The sequence below is a fragment of the Urocitellus parryii genome, chromosome 6, assembly GCF_045843805.1.
Source record: "Urocitellus parryii isolate mUroPar1 chromosome 6, mUroPar1.hap1, whole genome shotgun sequence".
Classification (NCBI taxonomy): Eukaryota; Metazoa; Chordata; class Mammalia; order Rodentia; family Sciuridae; genus Urocitellus; species Urocitellus parryii.
Window position 1 is genome coordinate 158,852,804 of NC_135536.1, and position 14,458 is coordinate 158,867,261.

Sequence of the window (14,458 nt, forward strand, 5' to 3'; positions counted from 1 at the left end):
GAGTTGCATGGGCTAGCTGGTAGAAGGTGGCCCTACTCACAAGTTTGGTGGTTGGCTGGTTATTGGTTGTTATGCTGGATTTGACTGGGTCATGCATACCATCATTCAGCAGTCTGGCAGGGGCTGGCTCATTTGACAACAGCTGGGTTCCTAGAGTGGGTGTTTGGAAGCATTTGATCTCTTGAGGCAAAGTCTTGGAAATAACATGAAGTCAATTCTGCTGCATTCTGTGGGCCAAAGCAAAGTACAGGGCCAGACATATTGAAGAGGTGGAGAGACAGATTCCATGTCCAATTGAGAGGATCTGCAGAGTGACAGTGCAAAGATTACAAGGCAGGGGGAAACTTATAACTGTGTGTGTGTGTGTGTGTGTGTGTGTGTGTGTGTGTGTGTATATATATATATATATATATATATATATATTTTTTTTTTTTTTTTTTTTTTTTGTGTGTGTGTGTGTGTGTGTGGTGCTGGGGATTGAACCTGGGTCCTTGTGCATGCTAGGCAAATGTTCTACTACTGAGCTTCACCCCCAGTCCCTATAATTATTTTTAAACTCTTCATACTCTGCTTCAGGTGAAGAGGCTTTCTCACTATTCTAAAAGTAGAATATGCTTTCCTAACTGGGCATTTTTTCAAGGTATTTCCTCTGTTTCTAAAGTCATTTCCTCACCCTCCTCTTGGCAGTTTGAATTCTGTCCCTCCTAGAAGGCACAGCTCCAAAATTAATGAATCCATGAGATTTTTCCCTATCTTTTCAACCAAATCTGATTTTTCCCTCTTAAGAAGTTGAAAGGCTGCCACAGACTTTATAAAGTCCATCAATTCTGAACTATTTGTGACCATAGATATGCAATTGAAAATAATCTTTTTCATCTTAGAATATAAAATGACTATGATTTAGGGTAATAGTTTCTATTAAATTCAATCTGCTCTGATTTTTTCATTCACTTTGCTGTAAAAGAAAGCTGGCATTCATGGCTACCTGCTTATAGCTTTACTAAAATTGCTAAGTAAGATTATTTTTATAGTTACTTTGGAGCTTAGGTTTTCTCTCAGGCTCCAAAGTATACTTTTCAAATTATCTTTGCTTTTAATGTTTAGTATGTTAGAAGATTCTCAATATACCTTTGAGTTTTATGACTTAGAGAATGAACAGGGTACTTGATTTGGTTTTGTTATCTATGATTTCTGTCTCTAATACTGTGTTAGTCAGCCTGTGTCACTATGACCCCAAATACCTGACCAGAACAATTTAGAGGAAGAAAAGTTTATTTTGGGTTCATGGTTTTAGAGGTTCTGTCCATGGTTGACAGACTTCATCGCTCTGGGCAGGAGGTCAGGCAGAATATCATGGTATAAGAGTGTGGCAGGGAAGAGCTGCTTTACTCATGATAGCCCGGAAGGAGAGAGAGAGAGAGAGAGAGAGAGAGAGAGAGAGAGAGAGAGAGAGAGAGAGAGAGAGAGAGAGAGAAAGAAGAAAGTGAGTGTGGGATAAGGATGAAATATAAACCCTAAAGGCACACTGACTTCCTCCAGTCACACCCTTATACACCCTGTGTATAGCTATCACTTAGTATAGTAGTACTTTCAAATTATTAATCCATCTAATAGATTAATCCACTGATAAAGTTACAGCTTTCATAAACAAAATCATTTCACTGCTTTATTAACATTTCTGCATTAACACAGGAGCTTTAAGGGGAACACTTTATATCCAAACCACAACAGAGTCATTTGTTTGAAAACTGGTAGAACACTTGTTTTTGTTTATTGGCTCACTGAGTATCTCCTAAATCCAACTGAAGTCCCTTGATACAAGACACTCCATAAGGAGATGTTAAGTGTACTGTGTGAATAATGTTTATGGTCAGTACTTCTAGCACATAGGAAAACTGATGGGTTTATGAGATGTCAGCTGTATCCTAAGTCCCAATTTAAATGTACCAGTGTGCTGTTTGTCAAGATTTCTAAAAAGTCAAGTTTGTGAGAGAGAAAATACATTTTATTCTTCAGGGGCTATGAAGAAAACAAAGCATTACTGATGGGGACATAGTATTTTTCTTTTGATAACATTATTTGTAGATGATTCAAATGTTTTGAGGTGGAATGAACAATCTTGCAGTGCTATCTCACTTGGAAATGAAGAAGCTAAGATTCAAGGACTTTATATTACAACTTTTTGGCAATAAAGAGATTGCTAAACATCTGGAAGAAAATTTCAACAATAAATGAAAATCAAAATAAATTATGTCAAAAGAGAACCAATGCATACACATGAATGTACCCCACCCCTCACTCTACCTTATTTGTGACAAATTTAATGCTCTAGTCTTAGGTCTCAAAATCTTCTCTTTTTCTCCTTTCCATCACAATTCAACTTTTTTTTTTTAAAATAGAAAATACCCTTTGCCTTCATTAGAATTCCTCTCTCTCTCTCTCTGTCTCTCTTTCCATTGAACTTTTGAGACAGGGTCTAAATTGCTGAGGGTCTCTTAAGTTTGCCATCATCCTGCTGGCTCCAGAGTCACTGGGATTACAGGTCTCTGCCACTCTGCCATTGCCTTTAATTGAATTTTTAAATTATGGGTTTTAGCCTTTTGATGTCATGGACCCTTTGTATTGTTTAGTGAATGCAAGTTTTAGAATATTTTTTAATGCTTAAAACACATAAGATTAAAAGGAAAATCAACTAGTACTGAAATACAGCTAACAAAATATTGGAAACTGAATTTATGAGAATCATATATGTGTTTTTATTAAATAGCAAATTCTAGTGGCAGTATTATAGCAACTAACACAACTTCACAGTTCAGTAGTAAGTGTTAAGAACTACTTCAAGGAGTTGCATCAGTTCTAACACAAATATCTGTGACTTCTAGTGGCATTAAAGTCTTAGGTGTTACTAAAACTAATGCACTTTACTTAGGGGCTATTAAAGATGTAATTTTTTCTCCTTGTGCAAGTTCTTCGACCTTATGATAGATCTGCTACTTTTGTCTCTTCTGAGTCTCAATGCCCTCCGGGTGGGAATCCCCTCCCACACTGGCACTGGATTGGCTGTGTGACTGCCTCTGCCCTAGGGGACAGAATAATCTGATTCCTACATAGGCTCAAGCGCTGGATGTGCCCTCTTGGAAGGCAAAATAATTCTACAGAAAAAAAACCTGGTCTAATCTTTATGAATATGAATCCCCCCAACTGAGCCCAACCCCCCAGCCATGTGAGATGAGCAATCTCCAAATGTGAGAAAGAACGAATGATTTTTAAATCGCTTAATTTTGGGCAATTCGTTCAACAATACATAAATGATATGGAACCCTGAATGACATCCACCGACCTTTTGGGCCCCTGATTTAAAACCTAGGTGAGTTTTTCATTGACAGTATTTTCAAGTTTCCACACAAAATTGCCAGCGATCATGCACTCCCTTGCTCCTCAAAGCGTGGGTCATGGATCGGCTGCATACACGCTCCCGGAAATGGTTGGAAATGCAGCATCTCAAACATTACCCTAGACCCACCGAATTAGAATTTGCAATTTTGTAAGATTTTTGGGTGATTTGTGTAAGCATTCAAGTTTACAAAGCACGGGAAAGTATGCGCATTAAAGTTTGAGAAGATGAGCAAACCCCTTATCTTATAATCTTCCATTTCAGAAACGTATTTGACTCTGTAACAGTGAGAGATTCTGTTAAATCAGTGCCTGTTCTTACAGGACTGCGGTGAGAAGAAACCTCAGTGCCTCTGTTCAAAGGCTGCAGGTGTGCAGTGGGAGGTCCGGCCACGACGTTCTCTTTTGCGTTAATTGGCAATGTCACGGAAGAGCGGGGAGTTTTAAACATGTGCGGGCCTTTTGAAATAAATTAACAAATATACGAACAGAACCTCCTAAACAATTAATCAAAACCAAACTAAACCAAAACCCAGATAGAAAAAATCGCTTTCATAAGTAACTTAGAACGCCTTGTGAAAAGTTTAATACTGGTTTCTTTAAGAGTCGGGCGGGCTATGCGAGTGTAGGACTCTCGAGTATTCTGCAAACTGGGTGCCAACACCTGGGGCCTTGTCCCCAGCAGGAGCACAATAGCTACCGCCGAGCAAGTGTGCGCATATGTTTGTGTGTGTGTGGGGGGGGGGCGTCGGCGGCCACGAAGTTTGTCCTCAATCAGCTCCCATATAAGGCGGCCCCGCCCCTACCCAGGGCAGCTAGGAAGCCGCGCTGGCTCGCCCCCGGCGTCTCTAACCAACCGGCTGTTACTACGCATGCCCGGTCCACTCTACTGCTCCAGATACCAGCACTCTGAGTTTTTCCGCCGCCCATTGGTTGAATCTGCACCCGGCTCAGTGCCAGCTAGGAAGAAAGCTCAGGGTTTACAAGGTTCTAGAAACAAAGGAGACGCTATTATGATTCTAGTCTAGCTGTAGAATTCTAGGGAAGATGATGGAATTCGTTGTCTCCGTGGGTTGTGGGTTTGGAGGCATATAATTTCACTTACTGCATTAATTAAGCCCACGGAGTTCCTGATTTTTAGATGAGGCAAAAGCCTCGAGATAGTGTTGGAGCTGGGGCTCACTACCAGTATCCCTGCTACCACTTCTTGAGGGGCTCCCATTATTTGAACAATGGCCAGTGCTGGCCAACTCCTGGATGCTGTAGGAATGTGAAATACCAGTGGGGACATGTAGTGTGTGAGGGCAGAACCTCCCTTTGTGCCCCAGTTAGGGATGTAGAGGCCAAGGTTGACCCGCACATCGCAGGTACTGGCTTTAAGGGAGTGGCAGGGCATTTAGTGGACTTACCAGTTGCCATCTCTTAGTGATAGGAAGGGCTGGGCTGTTGGTGCCCATCTAACTTGAAAGGGACAGCAAGAGGAAGACAGGTCATGCCTTGATTAATGTGACCAGCAGGTGACCCTGCGGTTCACTGGTGGTCTTTTGGGTTTGTGTAAAAGAATACATGCATGCATGACTAAATGAATGGATTTCATTTTACAATAGAGGGGAGTTAGATGGAAGCTTACTTACACTGGAAGTCTTGACCTTTAAAAAGATAAAGGTGGTTCTCCTAACTCCTTTATGATTTAAACCAAAATTGCTAACTAACATAAATGCAAGCACTTTTACTGAGATCTGATTTCAGCCAATACAACATTCCCTCCTGCATTTAAAACATCTCATACTCTTTTTATTTTCTTGGTACCCGAAATTGAGGGGTCCAAAACACATGCTTGGACATTTTTAGAGTCAGCAGAGAAAGACTTAGAGTTCACCGCTAACAAACTGACCATCATCTTCTCTGAAATAATTTCCGTTTGTTCCTCTGTAAAACGGATGGGCTGTAATTCATGCACTGCTGGTAAAGCCAGGTCTTTGTTAATGGTTGAAAATTCTGTTTTTGTTAATCGGTCTCCAGGATTGTGACCCTAGATGGCAGTGATCGACTCCTCCCGAGTTTTTCAGGGGTGAAGATGAGTTTTTCTCTTGCAATTATCCGCGAATGATCACTCTTAGAAACTTCCCTGCTGCAGCCAGCAGGGCTGCAACCGGCGATTTGCCACGCCCCTGGGTATCCTGGCCCCGCCCCATCTCAGCCTAAGCATTCTGGCTCCGCCCCCTCCGCGCCGCCTCCAAACCCCGGTTCTCGGATTTTCCGGGCCGGAGCCGCTCTGGGCATGCTCAGTGGCCTGGCAGGTGGGGCCGCCGCGCGACTCCAGGTCCGGCCCGGAGCCGAGAGGCGGGGGCGAGTGGGAAGTGGGCGGGGGCCGCGGGTTCAGTGGTAGAGTCGCCGGCGGCCGCGAGGCGCTGGCCTGGTGGGAATCCCCGCGGGTCCGACCCGGGCCGGGCCGAGCCGGGCTGGGATGAGCAATGGCATCTGTCAAGGTGGCCGTGAGAGTCCGGCCCATGAATCGCAGGTGAGTGGGACAGCTCGTCCCCCACCCTTGCCTTACCCCCACCTAGGGGAAGCTGTTCTCTAGCTCTCCTGAGAGGCCATCGTGAATTTAAGTGTTAGGGGCAAGCTCCCGGCCCACCTGATCCAGGCCGGGGCCTCTGGGGGCCTGGAAAACTTCGTGTTTTGCTGCCCTTTTCACTCTGTCCTGGAGGGAATCCCTAAGGGTAAAGAGTTCAAGAGGCCAGGAAGAAGATTTCCTATAAACTGTCCCCAACCCAATAACTTGGGGAAGTTTGCTCGTTTCCCCTTTAAAAGCATCAAGGTATCACTTCCACGGAGATACTTGGGGGGAACATGGGAATGGTGAGGGGGCACCGTGAGATGTCAGGCGCAGCCCTCATTTGTGACCACTCAGAAGTTCTGTAACTATTAACCACGCTACTTTTTTAATGTCTTAGAGATGATTTAGAGTTTCGGAATGTGAACCCTAACTTATAAATAATAACTTAGCAGTTCTTAACCTCGGCTGAAAGGAGGGGATAGGAAAACTTTGACTAAAGTTTTGACTCCTGGGAAAAAAGTCAAGGACACTTTGCCCTTGTTTGAAATAATGCTGAGAGCAAGAATTGTGAACACGTGTAGAATTTAATCTTGTTTTATGTTTCTACTAAGTAATGCTTTTCAGAATTATTTCACTTTTCATTCACGGAAAAGGAACCTGTGTTTGCTTTTCAATGACCTTTTAATAACCTGTTAAGAAAGATACTTTGGAAAAGTTACTTTTTAAATTGGTTTAACTTGAAAGAATGAAGTATACTTAAATGGGATGTACTGCAAATTGTTAGGCACGTTTCACACAAAGCAATTTGTTTTTATTAATTTCTAAACTGGGTTGTTGGACATTTGACTTACCATATGGCCTCTCCCTTTTAGTCATACTAACAACTTCTAGAGGTCAATGTTTGGTCATTCTGACAGCTGATTAGGGCATCAGAAGATCATAAAATCAGGAGATTTCCAAACTTCTTGACTTACCTGAATCTATTTTCTCCATTGTTGAGTAGGAAGTCATTTTTCTGATTTGGAACCATTGAAAATAAGTATTTTTAGAAATCAGGGTGAGTTTTTTGTTTTATTTATTTATTTTTGGAGGGAGTATGTGTGATTTTTTTCAGGTTACTTACTTCTAAAGCTGTTTAGGGAAGAGTTTGACTTTTCTTAAACCATAAGAGAACATTTATGTTTCTTTTTATATCCAGTCATACAAAATAAACAGACCCCAAAGTCATTTAAATGATTTAAAAATAGGATTTTCATGTGTTAGTTGTTTGTTCTTTTTCTTCTTTGGAATAATATGAAACACACTAGAAAACTATATTAAATAATTTAGGAAGCATTTATTAAGCACCTACCAAATACACAGCATTGTGCTGTGTGCTTTTCAGAATACAAGGTGAATGAATGTCTGATGAGTGTCTTCTAGGAGTTCCCTGTCTGGTGAGGGAGGGATTGTATATTGATATGACTCTAAAAAAACTGGGCCTTCTGGCAAAGATGCTGTGCCTTGACAATGTATACCTTAAGTCCAGGTTCATAGATCACTGGCAGGAAACAAGCCCAGAAACTGTGTGCTTTGTGGAGGTAGATTGAAATGACGTTTTTGCTCAACAGGCAGTTGGTGGCATCAAAATTGGGGCATGACAGAAGGAAGCAGTTGACTAGGTTAGAGGGGAAATGGGAAGGTGGGATAGAGATACCAAGATAGGTAACTGACATAATTGACAGGATTGGCAGCTCTACGGATCAGAAGGAAGGTTTAGAGGAAAAATGTAGAGTCATTAACTGAGTTTTGATGCTCAAAGAGGTGAATAAGATTTGGGGAATGGATGGTGAAGTTGATGCTTTCTATCTTGGATATGTTGAGTTACACGAAGTATAGTTAAGTGTCACTGAAAAGTGCTATGTGTATATTGAAGGAGGAGATTCATCTCTGCTAGAAGTGTTCAGCAGAAGGTTGGAAATTTGGTTTTAGGTCTTAGACCAGGATTGTCATTGGGAGATATTTTGCATATAGGCAACAGTTTTAATGTTAGGTGAGAAAGAAAGGGAGCCAGGAATTGGACATTGGGGTATAACTCTTCTTAGGATTCCAGGGAGAAGAGTGGCTTACAGCAGATAGAGGACAACCAGCCCAGCAGGCTGTCATGGTGGGAAGGGAGAAGGGTCCCCTGAAGATGGCTATGTTTGGTGTCAAGTGTTACCAAGATGATATGACAGTAAGATAAGGTCCTCAGTATTAGAGACGAGGATACTGGTAACCTTCCAAAGAGAGTTTCAGGGAGAGTCAAAGATCCAGAATTTGGCAGTAAAGTCGAAAGAGATATATAGGTGGTCATTCAAAAAATACTTGACCTAATTCATAAAAAAAGATGTGCAAGTTATAATGGTGATAAACAAAAAATTTTTTTTCTAGTGTGCTTGGCAGATATGAACCAATGCTGGTAAAGGAAGGGCAAAACAGACATCTTCAAATTGATAATGATAGAGGGTCAAAATCTCTGAAACTTTCATGTTGGAAAAATTGATAGTAATTGTCAAGATTAGAAATTGGACCCTTTAATCTGGGGATTTCATTTCTAAGAATTATTATGGAGATTATATTCCTACCTACCAAGCTGAATATATAAGGAAGCTTGCTTGTAACAACAAAACCATAAATGACGTGAATGTAAAAATGTGGGGAATTTCTTGAAATTAAGGTCTAAATCCTATGGTGGAACGCTGTATGCAGCACTTAGAAAAAACATTGATCTTTCAAGCTCTCTAAGATAGGGAATTGAGAAAAGCAAGATGTCATACACACATAGTACAGCGGCTTAAAGTTGTGTGTATGTACATACACACACACACAACTATAGCTGTGTGGGACAATTCATAAGAAACATAACAGTGGTACCTCTAAAGAGGAGGCCTGATGAAGAATATGTTAGGTAAAGATGGAAAGTTTTTTTTTCTTTGTTACTGTTTGAATTTTCACATTACTCATGCATACTTTTATAATGAATAATTAACAACTTGTTTATGTAATTTTTAAAAGTTACCTAAAAAGAGCCATTGGTTCTGGAGAAAGAACTTCCTGTTGGTTTTCCATTAGTGGAAGTTGTTAAAATTTTTTTTTTGATGGTAATTTTTAGAGTAGTGGAGCCTCAGGTCAGGGGGTGGCAACCAACAAGATTAAAGGGGCCTGGAGCTCAGTGTGGATGCTGTTGTAGCCAAAATCTTATGAATGGGGGCAAAATGGTAGGATACCGAGTTTTTGAGTTAGGAGCCTTTATAGTAATCTGTCCTTGTGTGGAACAGGAGTGCATGGTTCCAGCCAAGATTTGATGAGTTTATTTGTTTATACTGCCTTATGGCTTATGTAGCAGAAGTAGTCATTCCAGATGCAAAGGAGCAATTATCTTGCATAGGCATAATAGCAGCCACCTTTATTGAGAGTTTGCTCTCTGCCTGACTCTCTGACAGTAGTATCAGGTACAGAATCTAATCTTTGCAATGCTTTGAGCAGGTGGAGACTTATTGTTATGCCATTTTACAGAGTGGGAAACATAGCTGCTTAGTCATTTTGGGTGGCTATAAAAAATACCATAAATTGGGTAGCTTGAAAACGGCAAACATTTCTCATGGTTCTGGAGGCTGGCAAGACCAAGATAAGGGTCAGGCAGGCAAGGTATCTTGTTAGGGTATCTTGTTGCTGTGTCCTCACCTGGTGGGAGGGGTAAAAAAAAGTCTCTGGGAGGATACTAATTTTATTCACAAGGGCCCTGCCTTCAGGACCCAGTCACCACGAAAAGGCACCACCACTTAATATTATCTCAGTGTGGGCTAGGTTTCAACATTGGAATTTTAGGGGGCACAACCATTCAGACACAGTTAACTTGTCCAAAGTCACAACTATGCTTTTCAAATGAGTAAATCTTTAGCAGAAACTTAATTGTGTTCATAATTTTGGGGGCAGAAATTTAGCAATTTGTATATTATTATACACATTTTTTTGTGACTTCTTCTATGTTCTTATTTATGTCTAGTCTTTTTTAAAAAATTGGTTCAATTTTTGCATTTTTATACGTTTAATTTATTTTCCTCTGAAGAGACAATAAAATAATAATTTGGTAACTAATTGGTCTTACTTCCTTGTTTTCTTATGGAAAAACCTAGGTGATCCTCCAGAGCCATCTCTTCCACCCCATTGGTCTGCCAATGTTGAAAGGGTTAGGGTCTTAAGACAGAGTGCCTGGGCTAAAATTTTACCTGTTATTTATGAACTGGGTAAATTTGAGCAAGAGACTTAATTGTTTTAAATCTTAGTTTTTTTTTAATCAAATGGTGATAGTAGTTACATATAGCTTTCTAAGTTATAAAGACGAGGTTTCCTCCCTACATGTTTTTGAATGAGAAAATACATTTTGAATTGTACATCTTAGAGAGAGGAAAAAGGACCCATGAGGTGTACATGAATTATATGCAATTCATTCTTGCTATTCCACCTTACTCTGTTGTTTCATTAACAAATGCTGTTTGTAGATCACTAAATAGATTTCAGGTTGGAGCTATGCATTGCAGTTGATAATGTGAAAAAAAAAATGCAGTGTGAGATTCAAATGAGGGAATACTTGAGGATCAAGCTCTCCATATAGTACCTTGAATCTAGCAGAGGCTACAGAGATTTCTTGTTGGACCAGGGATATGGCTTGTAGTAGAGTGTTTGCTTAGCATGGTTGAGGCCCTGGGCTTCATTCCCAGCACCACCACCCCCACCACCAAAATAAGTAAATAAATAAACAAATAAACAAATAATTAAAAATTAGCTATTACTATTATTATTTTTATAGTTTAATGACTGTACCTTTATTCAAAAACAAATATTAAAAAATGTTTTACCAAAAAATATTTATCAAGGACTGGCAGTGGGCCACCTTTGTGACTGTTTTCTCATCTAAGGCAGAATTCACCTAATTCTTTCCCTTTTCTGCCTGTTCTCAGCCTTTCTTCTTGATTAACCTCTCAGGTAGAATTTAATGTCATGTTTCTCAAGTTCAAAAGAGAAAGTAAAAAATGCCACTGGTATTCTGACTGGGATCAGTATCCTTAATACTTTCTGGAAATTGGCATTGCCAGCTCATTGTACAGATGAGGAACAAAGACCCAGATGGTAAAGTCTTTCCAGTGTAAGAACAAGGTGGTAGCAAAGAGAAACTAGTTCCTGGTTAGTGCCAGGGTTCTGTGATGATGACAGAAACTCTTGTGTTAAGGATGGGAAGGGATCTGTGGAGATGCTTGCCTTCCAGGTCCCATGCTCATCTCTCTGGCTTGGCAACTGCATTTCTTCTCCTGCCAAATAACTTGACAGAGGGTTTTTTAATCCTCATTTTATGAAGGAGAGACTGAACTCTCAGGTAATAGTGCTGGGCTGGGCCTGCTCCAGTTCCCTTTAGGGCCCTTTGTGTGGGTACTTCTGGCCTCAGGATTCACAGTTGACTGGTTTCACAGATGACAGGAGCCTTTGGCCTCAGGAAAATGCTGGTTTAGTGGTCCTGAAGGCACTGCCACATCAGTTACTTGGTGGGATGTGATGAATTCTCTAGGGGACTCTAGAGCCTGGGGGAAGCACTCTCCTGGATGTTCCGGACAAGAGGGTGGAGTTTGAATGGTGTCCTGAGTGGGTATTGTCAGACCATTTTCTGATACATAATTGGTAAGTACTTGGGGATGCTTTTTGGAAGTTGATATTGCCAGCCCATTGTACAGATGAGGAACAAAGACTCAGAGTGAACCAGCCTGCCCAAAGTCACACACTGGGACCATATAGAGTCAGGATTTAAACCCAGGTCTGTCTTACCTTATTCTAACTCTTTAAAGTCCTTCCATGAGGTATAAGACTTGATGAGGGGAGGATAGGGGATGACTGGGAGGTAAGAACAAAGTTAGTCTATTAGTAATTTTAAAGAGCAGTTGAAAGTTTTTGTAGAATTAGTTGAGAGGGGCTTTTCTTTGTTAAACACGGGGGTTTGGGTTTTTCTTCTCTAAAGTCCTGTGCTCACTACTAGTATATAGCTATTGGCCACATGAACTTTAAATCAAAATTTCAGTTACTCAGGTGCACTAGGCACTTCAAATGCTCTGTAACCACATGTTAAACAGCCTACATACAGAACATTCCTACGACTGTGGAAAATTCTGGGCAGTATGGTTAAACAGGACTTGATGAATGCCAACCCTGCCACTCCTAGCTTCATGACCTGGCACTTTAGTTGTGTGCCTCAGTTTCTTCATCTGTAAAATGGTGGTCTTCACAAAACTCTCCTCATTGGGCTGAGATGTGATGGAATAAGTAACATTTCTGACAGTGCCTGGTCCCAAAGTAAAAGTTATATAAATAAATATCAGAATCTACTGATGGTTTCAATATAGCATATATTGTTCCTACACAAACAAGAGGGTGCAAATACATTGTTGAAAGTAGTTATCTATGGATCATGGAATTAAAAGTGACTTGCAATTTGATTTCTTTGATACAGTCTTCACATAACACATCTTTTATAAGCATGTGTTATTTCACAATAAAAATTGGTGTTTTCTGAAGTTTCATCTAATGGAAATAACAGCACAGCAACAATGAACACGTATTTACTGTTTGCCAAGTGCTGAGCAAAGTACTTTTTATACATTTTATACATGCCCTTGACTTTCCTGACTATTTGTGTCACAGAGTTCAGGATGCCTAAGTGCCTGGTGACCATAAAGAGCTGAAATATGGCCCATGATGATCTGATTCTGGACTAAGGTGGAGTAGTGAAAGGAAAGGCAGCATCAAAGAACAAAATTTACAAGCAAAACCTATTTTTATTATGAAAATAACACATGCTTATAAAAGATGTGTTATATGTAAGATCGTACCAATGAAATCAAATTTCAAGTCACTCTTAATTCCATGATCCATAGATGACTACTTTCAAACAGTGTATTTACATCCCCTTGTTTATGTAGGAACAATATATACTCAAGTGGAAGACTGACTTTTCCCAAAGGTGGTAATGCTGGGCACAGAGCTGGCTAGTGTGGATGAGGGTACATGATGGCCACTTGAGTTGGTTCAGGATGCTGATGGGAGATCCAGGGATTAGGAGGTGAGATAACCCACCTGGGTGAATCATCAGCTCTGCAAATGCACATTTGGAGGTCATTATGTTAGTGGCTGGGTGGATTTTTTCATCAGAGGAATAAGATAAAGCACAATTGTTTCAGGAGCAAGTCTCTTATTGTTATTAGAGCATTACAGTCATACATAGTAGTTGGGTTCATTTTGACAAAATCATACATGCATGAAATTTGATTTCAATTCCTGTTCCTCACCCCCACTACTCTCCCTTTCCTCTTTCCAGGAGCAAGATTCTTATTGAGACTTCTTGCTGGAGCAGAAGGGAGACACAGCACTGACCAAGAGAGTGTCAAGCTGGCTGTCTGGGACAAAGAGGGAGATCTATTTTTATTCCAATGAAAGGGTGGTAGGACTGGGCTAGAGTTTAAAATGTTAATACATTCAGGTGCATTTCAAAAGACGTTTTTCTTTTCCTCAGTCAGTGTTTCAACCTTGAGGGTCAGGGTAGTATTGCTGTATCCTGGCACCAATTGTTCATCTCTCATATTGATGCTGCATCCTGCATAAACATCTTTACACTGTAGTTTGAGTTCCTGTAGCTGTTGAGAGACTAGATAGGTGGGAGGCTGGAAGAAAACACAAATCATGTAACAAGTTAAGGGTTCTGGGAGTTTGCTGTTTTGGTGACTCCCCAACAGTTTTATCTTTTATGTTGATTGTCCTTGGGGAGTCATGGCAGGGGAATCCTGGCCTTTACGATGCACCTGGTTGTTGCAGCTGATAAGACTGAGAGTTGAAAGGGTGGGGAAAGGCACATATCATGCTTTTTAATAACTAACAAGCCATGAGTGCAGGTGGGAGGGCAGAGAAAAGCACATGCCATGCTTTTAATAGCTAACAGGCTGTTAGTTAAGGTCCAGGAGTACATTTGCCCTTTTTGGTGGGGTGAGGAGTTGGGTGGGGGCCCTGACTATCTCTTCTCCCACTCAAGAGTTTTTACTATCTACATAATGCTGCTTTTCATGGGGGTTCCTGACTGTCCGAACTTGAAGGAAGTGAATGTTGTCTTTCAGAAGACCACAATAGATGAGAGCAAGGGGATAGCAATACTGTGTAACCAGGGTCGAGACCAGAGCTCTTCAGTAGCTGGCTGAGGGACCTGGGTAGTTGCTGTTACTCTGTAAGGTTTACTTGCTTGTTATATAAAACAGCAGTGCTCCCAGGTATGTTCCAGGGACAGCTGTGAATTGTTGAGACTCTTGTAGGGGGTTCATAAAGTCAAAACTGTTTGCACAGTAGTACTAAGGTGTTATGTGCCTTTTTTATTCAAGAGTTTTTACTGTCCTCATAATGCTGCTTTTCATGGGGTTCCTGAACTCTGTCCCAACTTGAAGATGGTGACAGCTG

General features: G+C 40.8%; 1 protein-coding gene across 6 annotated transcripts in view; it reads left to right on the top strand.

The window, feature by feature from the left end:
- Nucleotides 1-5,642: 5,642 nt before the first annotated feature.
- Kif16b (kinesin family member 16B) overlaps nt 5,643-14,458 on the top strand; it is a 307,313-nt gene continuing 298,497 nt past the window's right edge. For 3 of the 6 annotated variants that reach the window (XM_077799621.1, XM_077799623.1, XM_077799622.1), the window contains exon 1: nt 5,643-5,914. In XM_077799621.1, coding sequence (XP_077655747.1) covers nt 5,868-5,914 — 47 coding nt within the window. In that variant the 5' untranslated portion in view covers nt 5,643-5,867. The remainder of the gene's footprint in view (nt 5,915-14,458) is intronic. The other 3 variants (XM_026397642.2, XM_026397643.2, XM_026397645.2) reach the window with 1 other exon arrangement.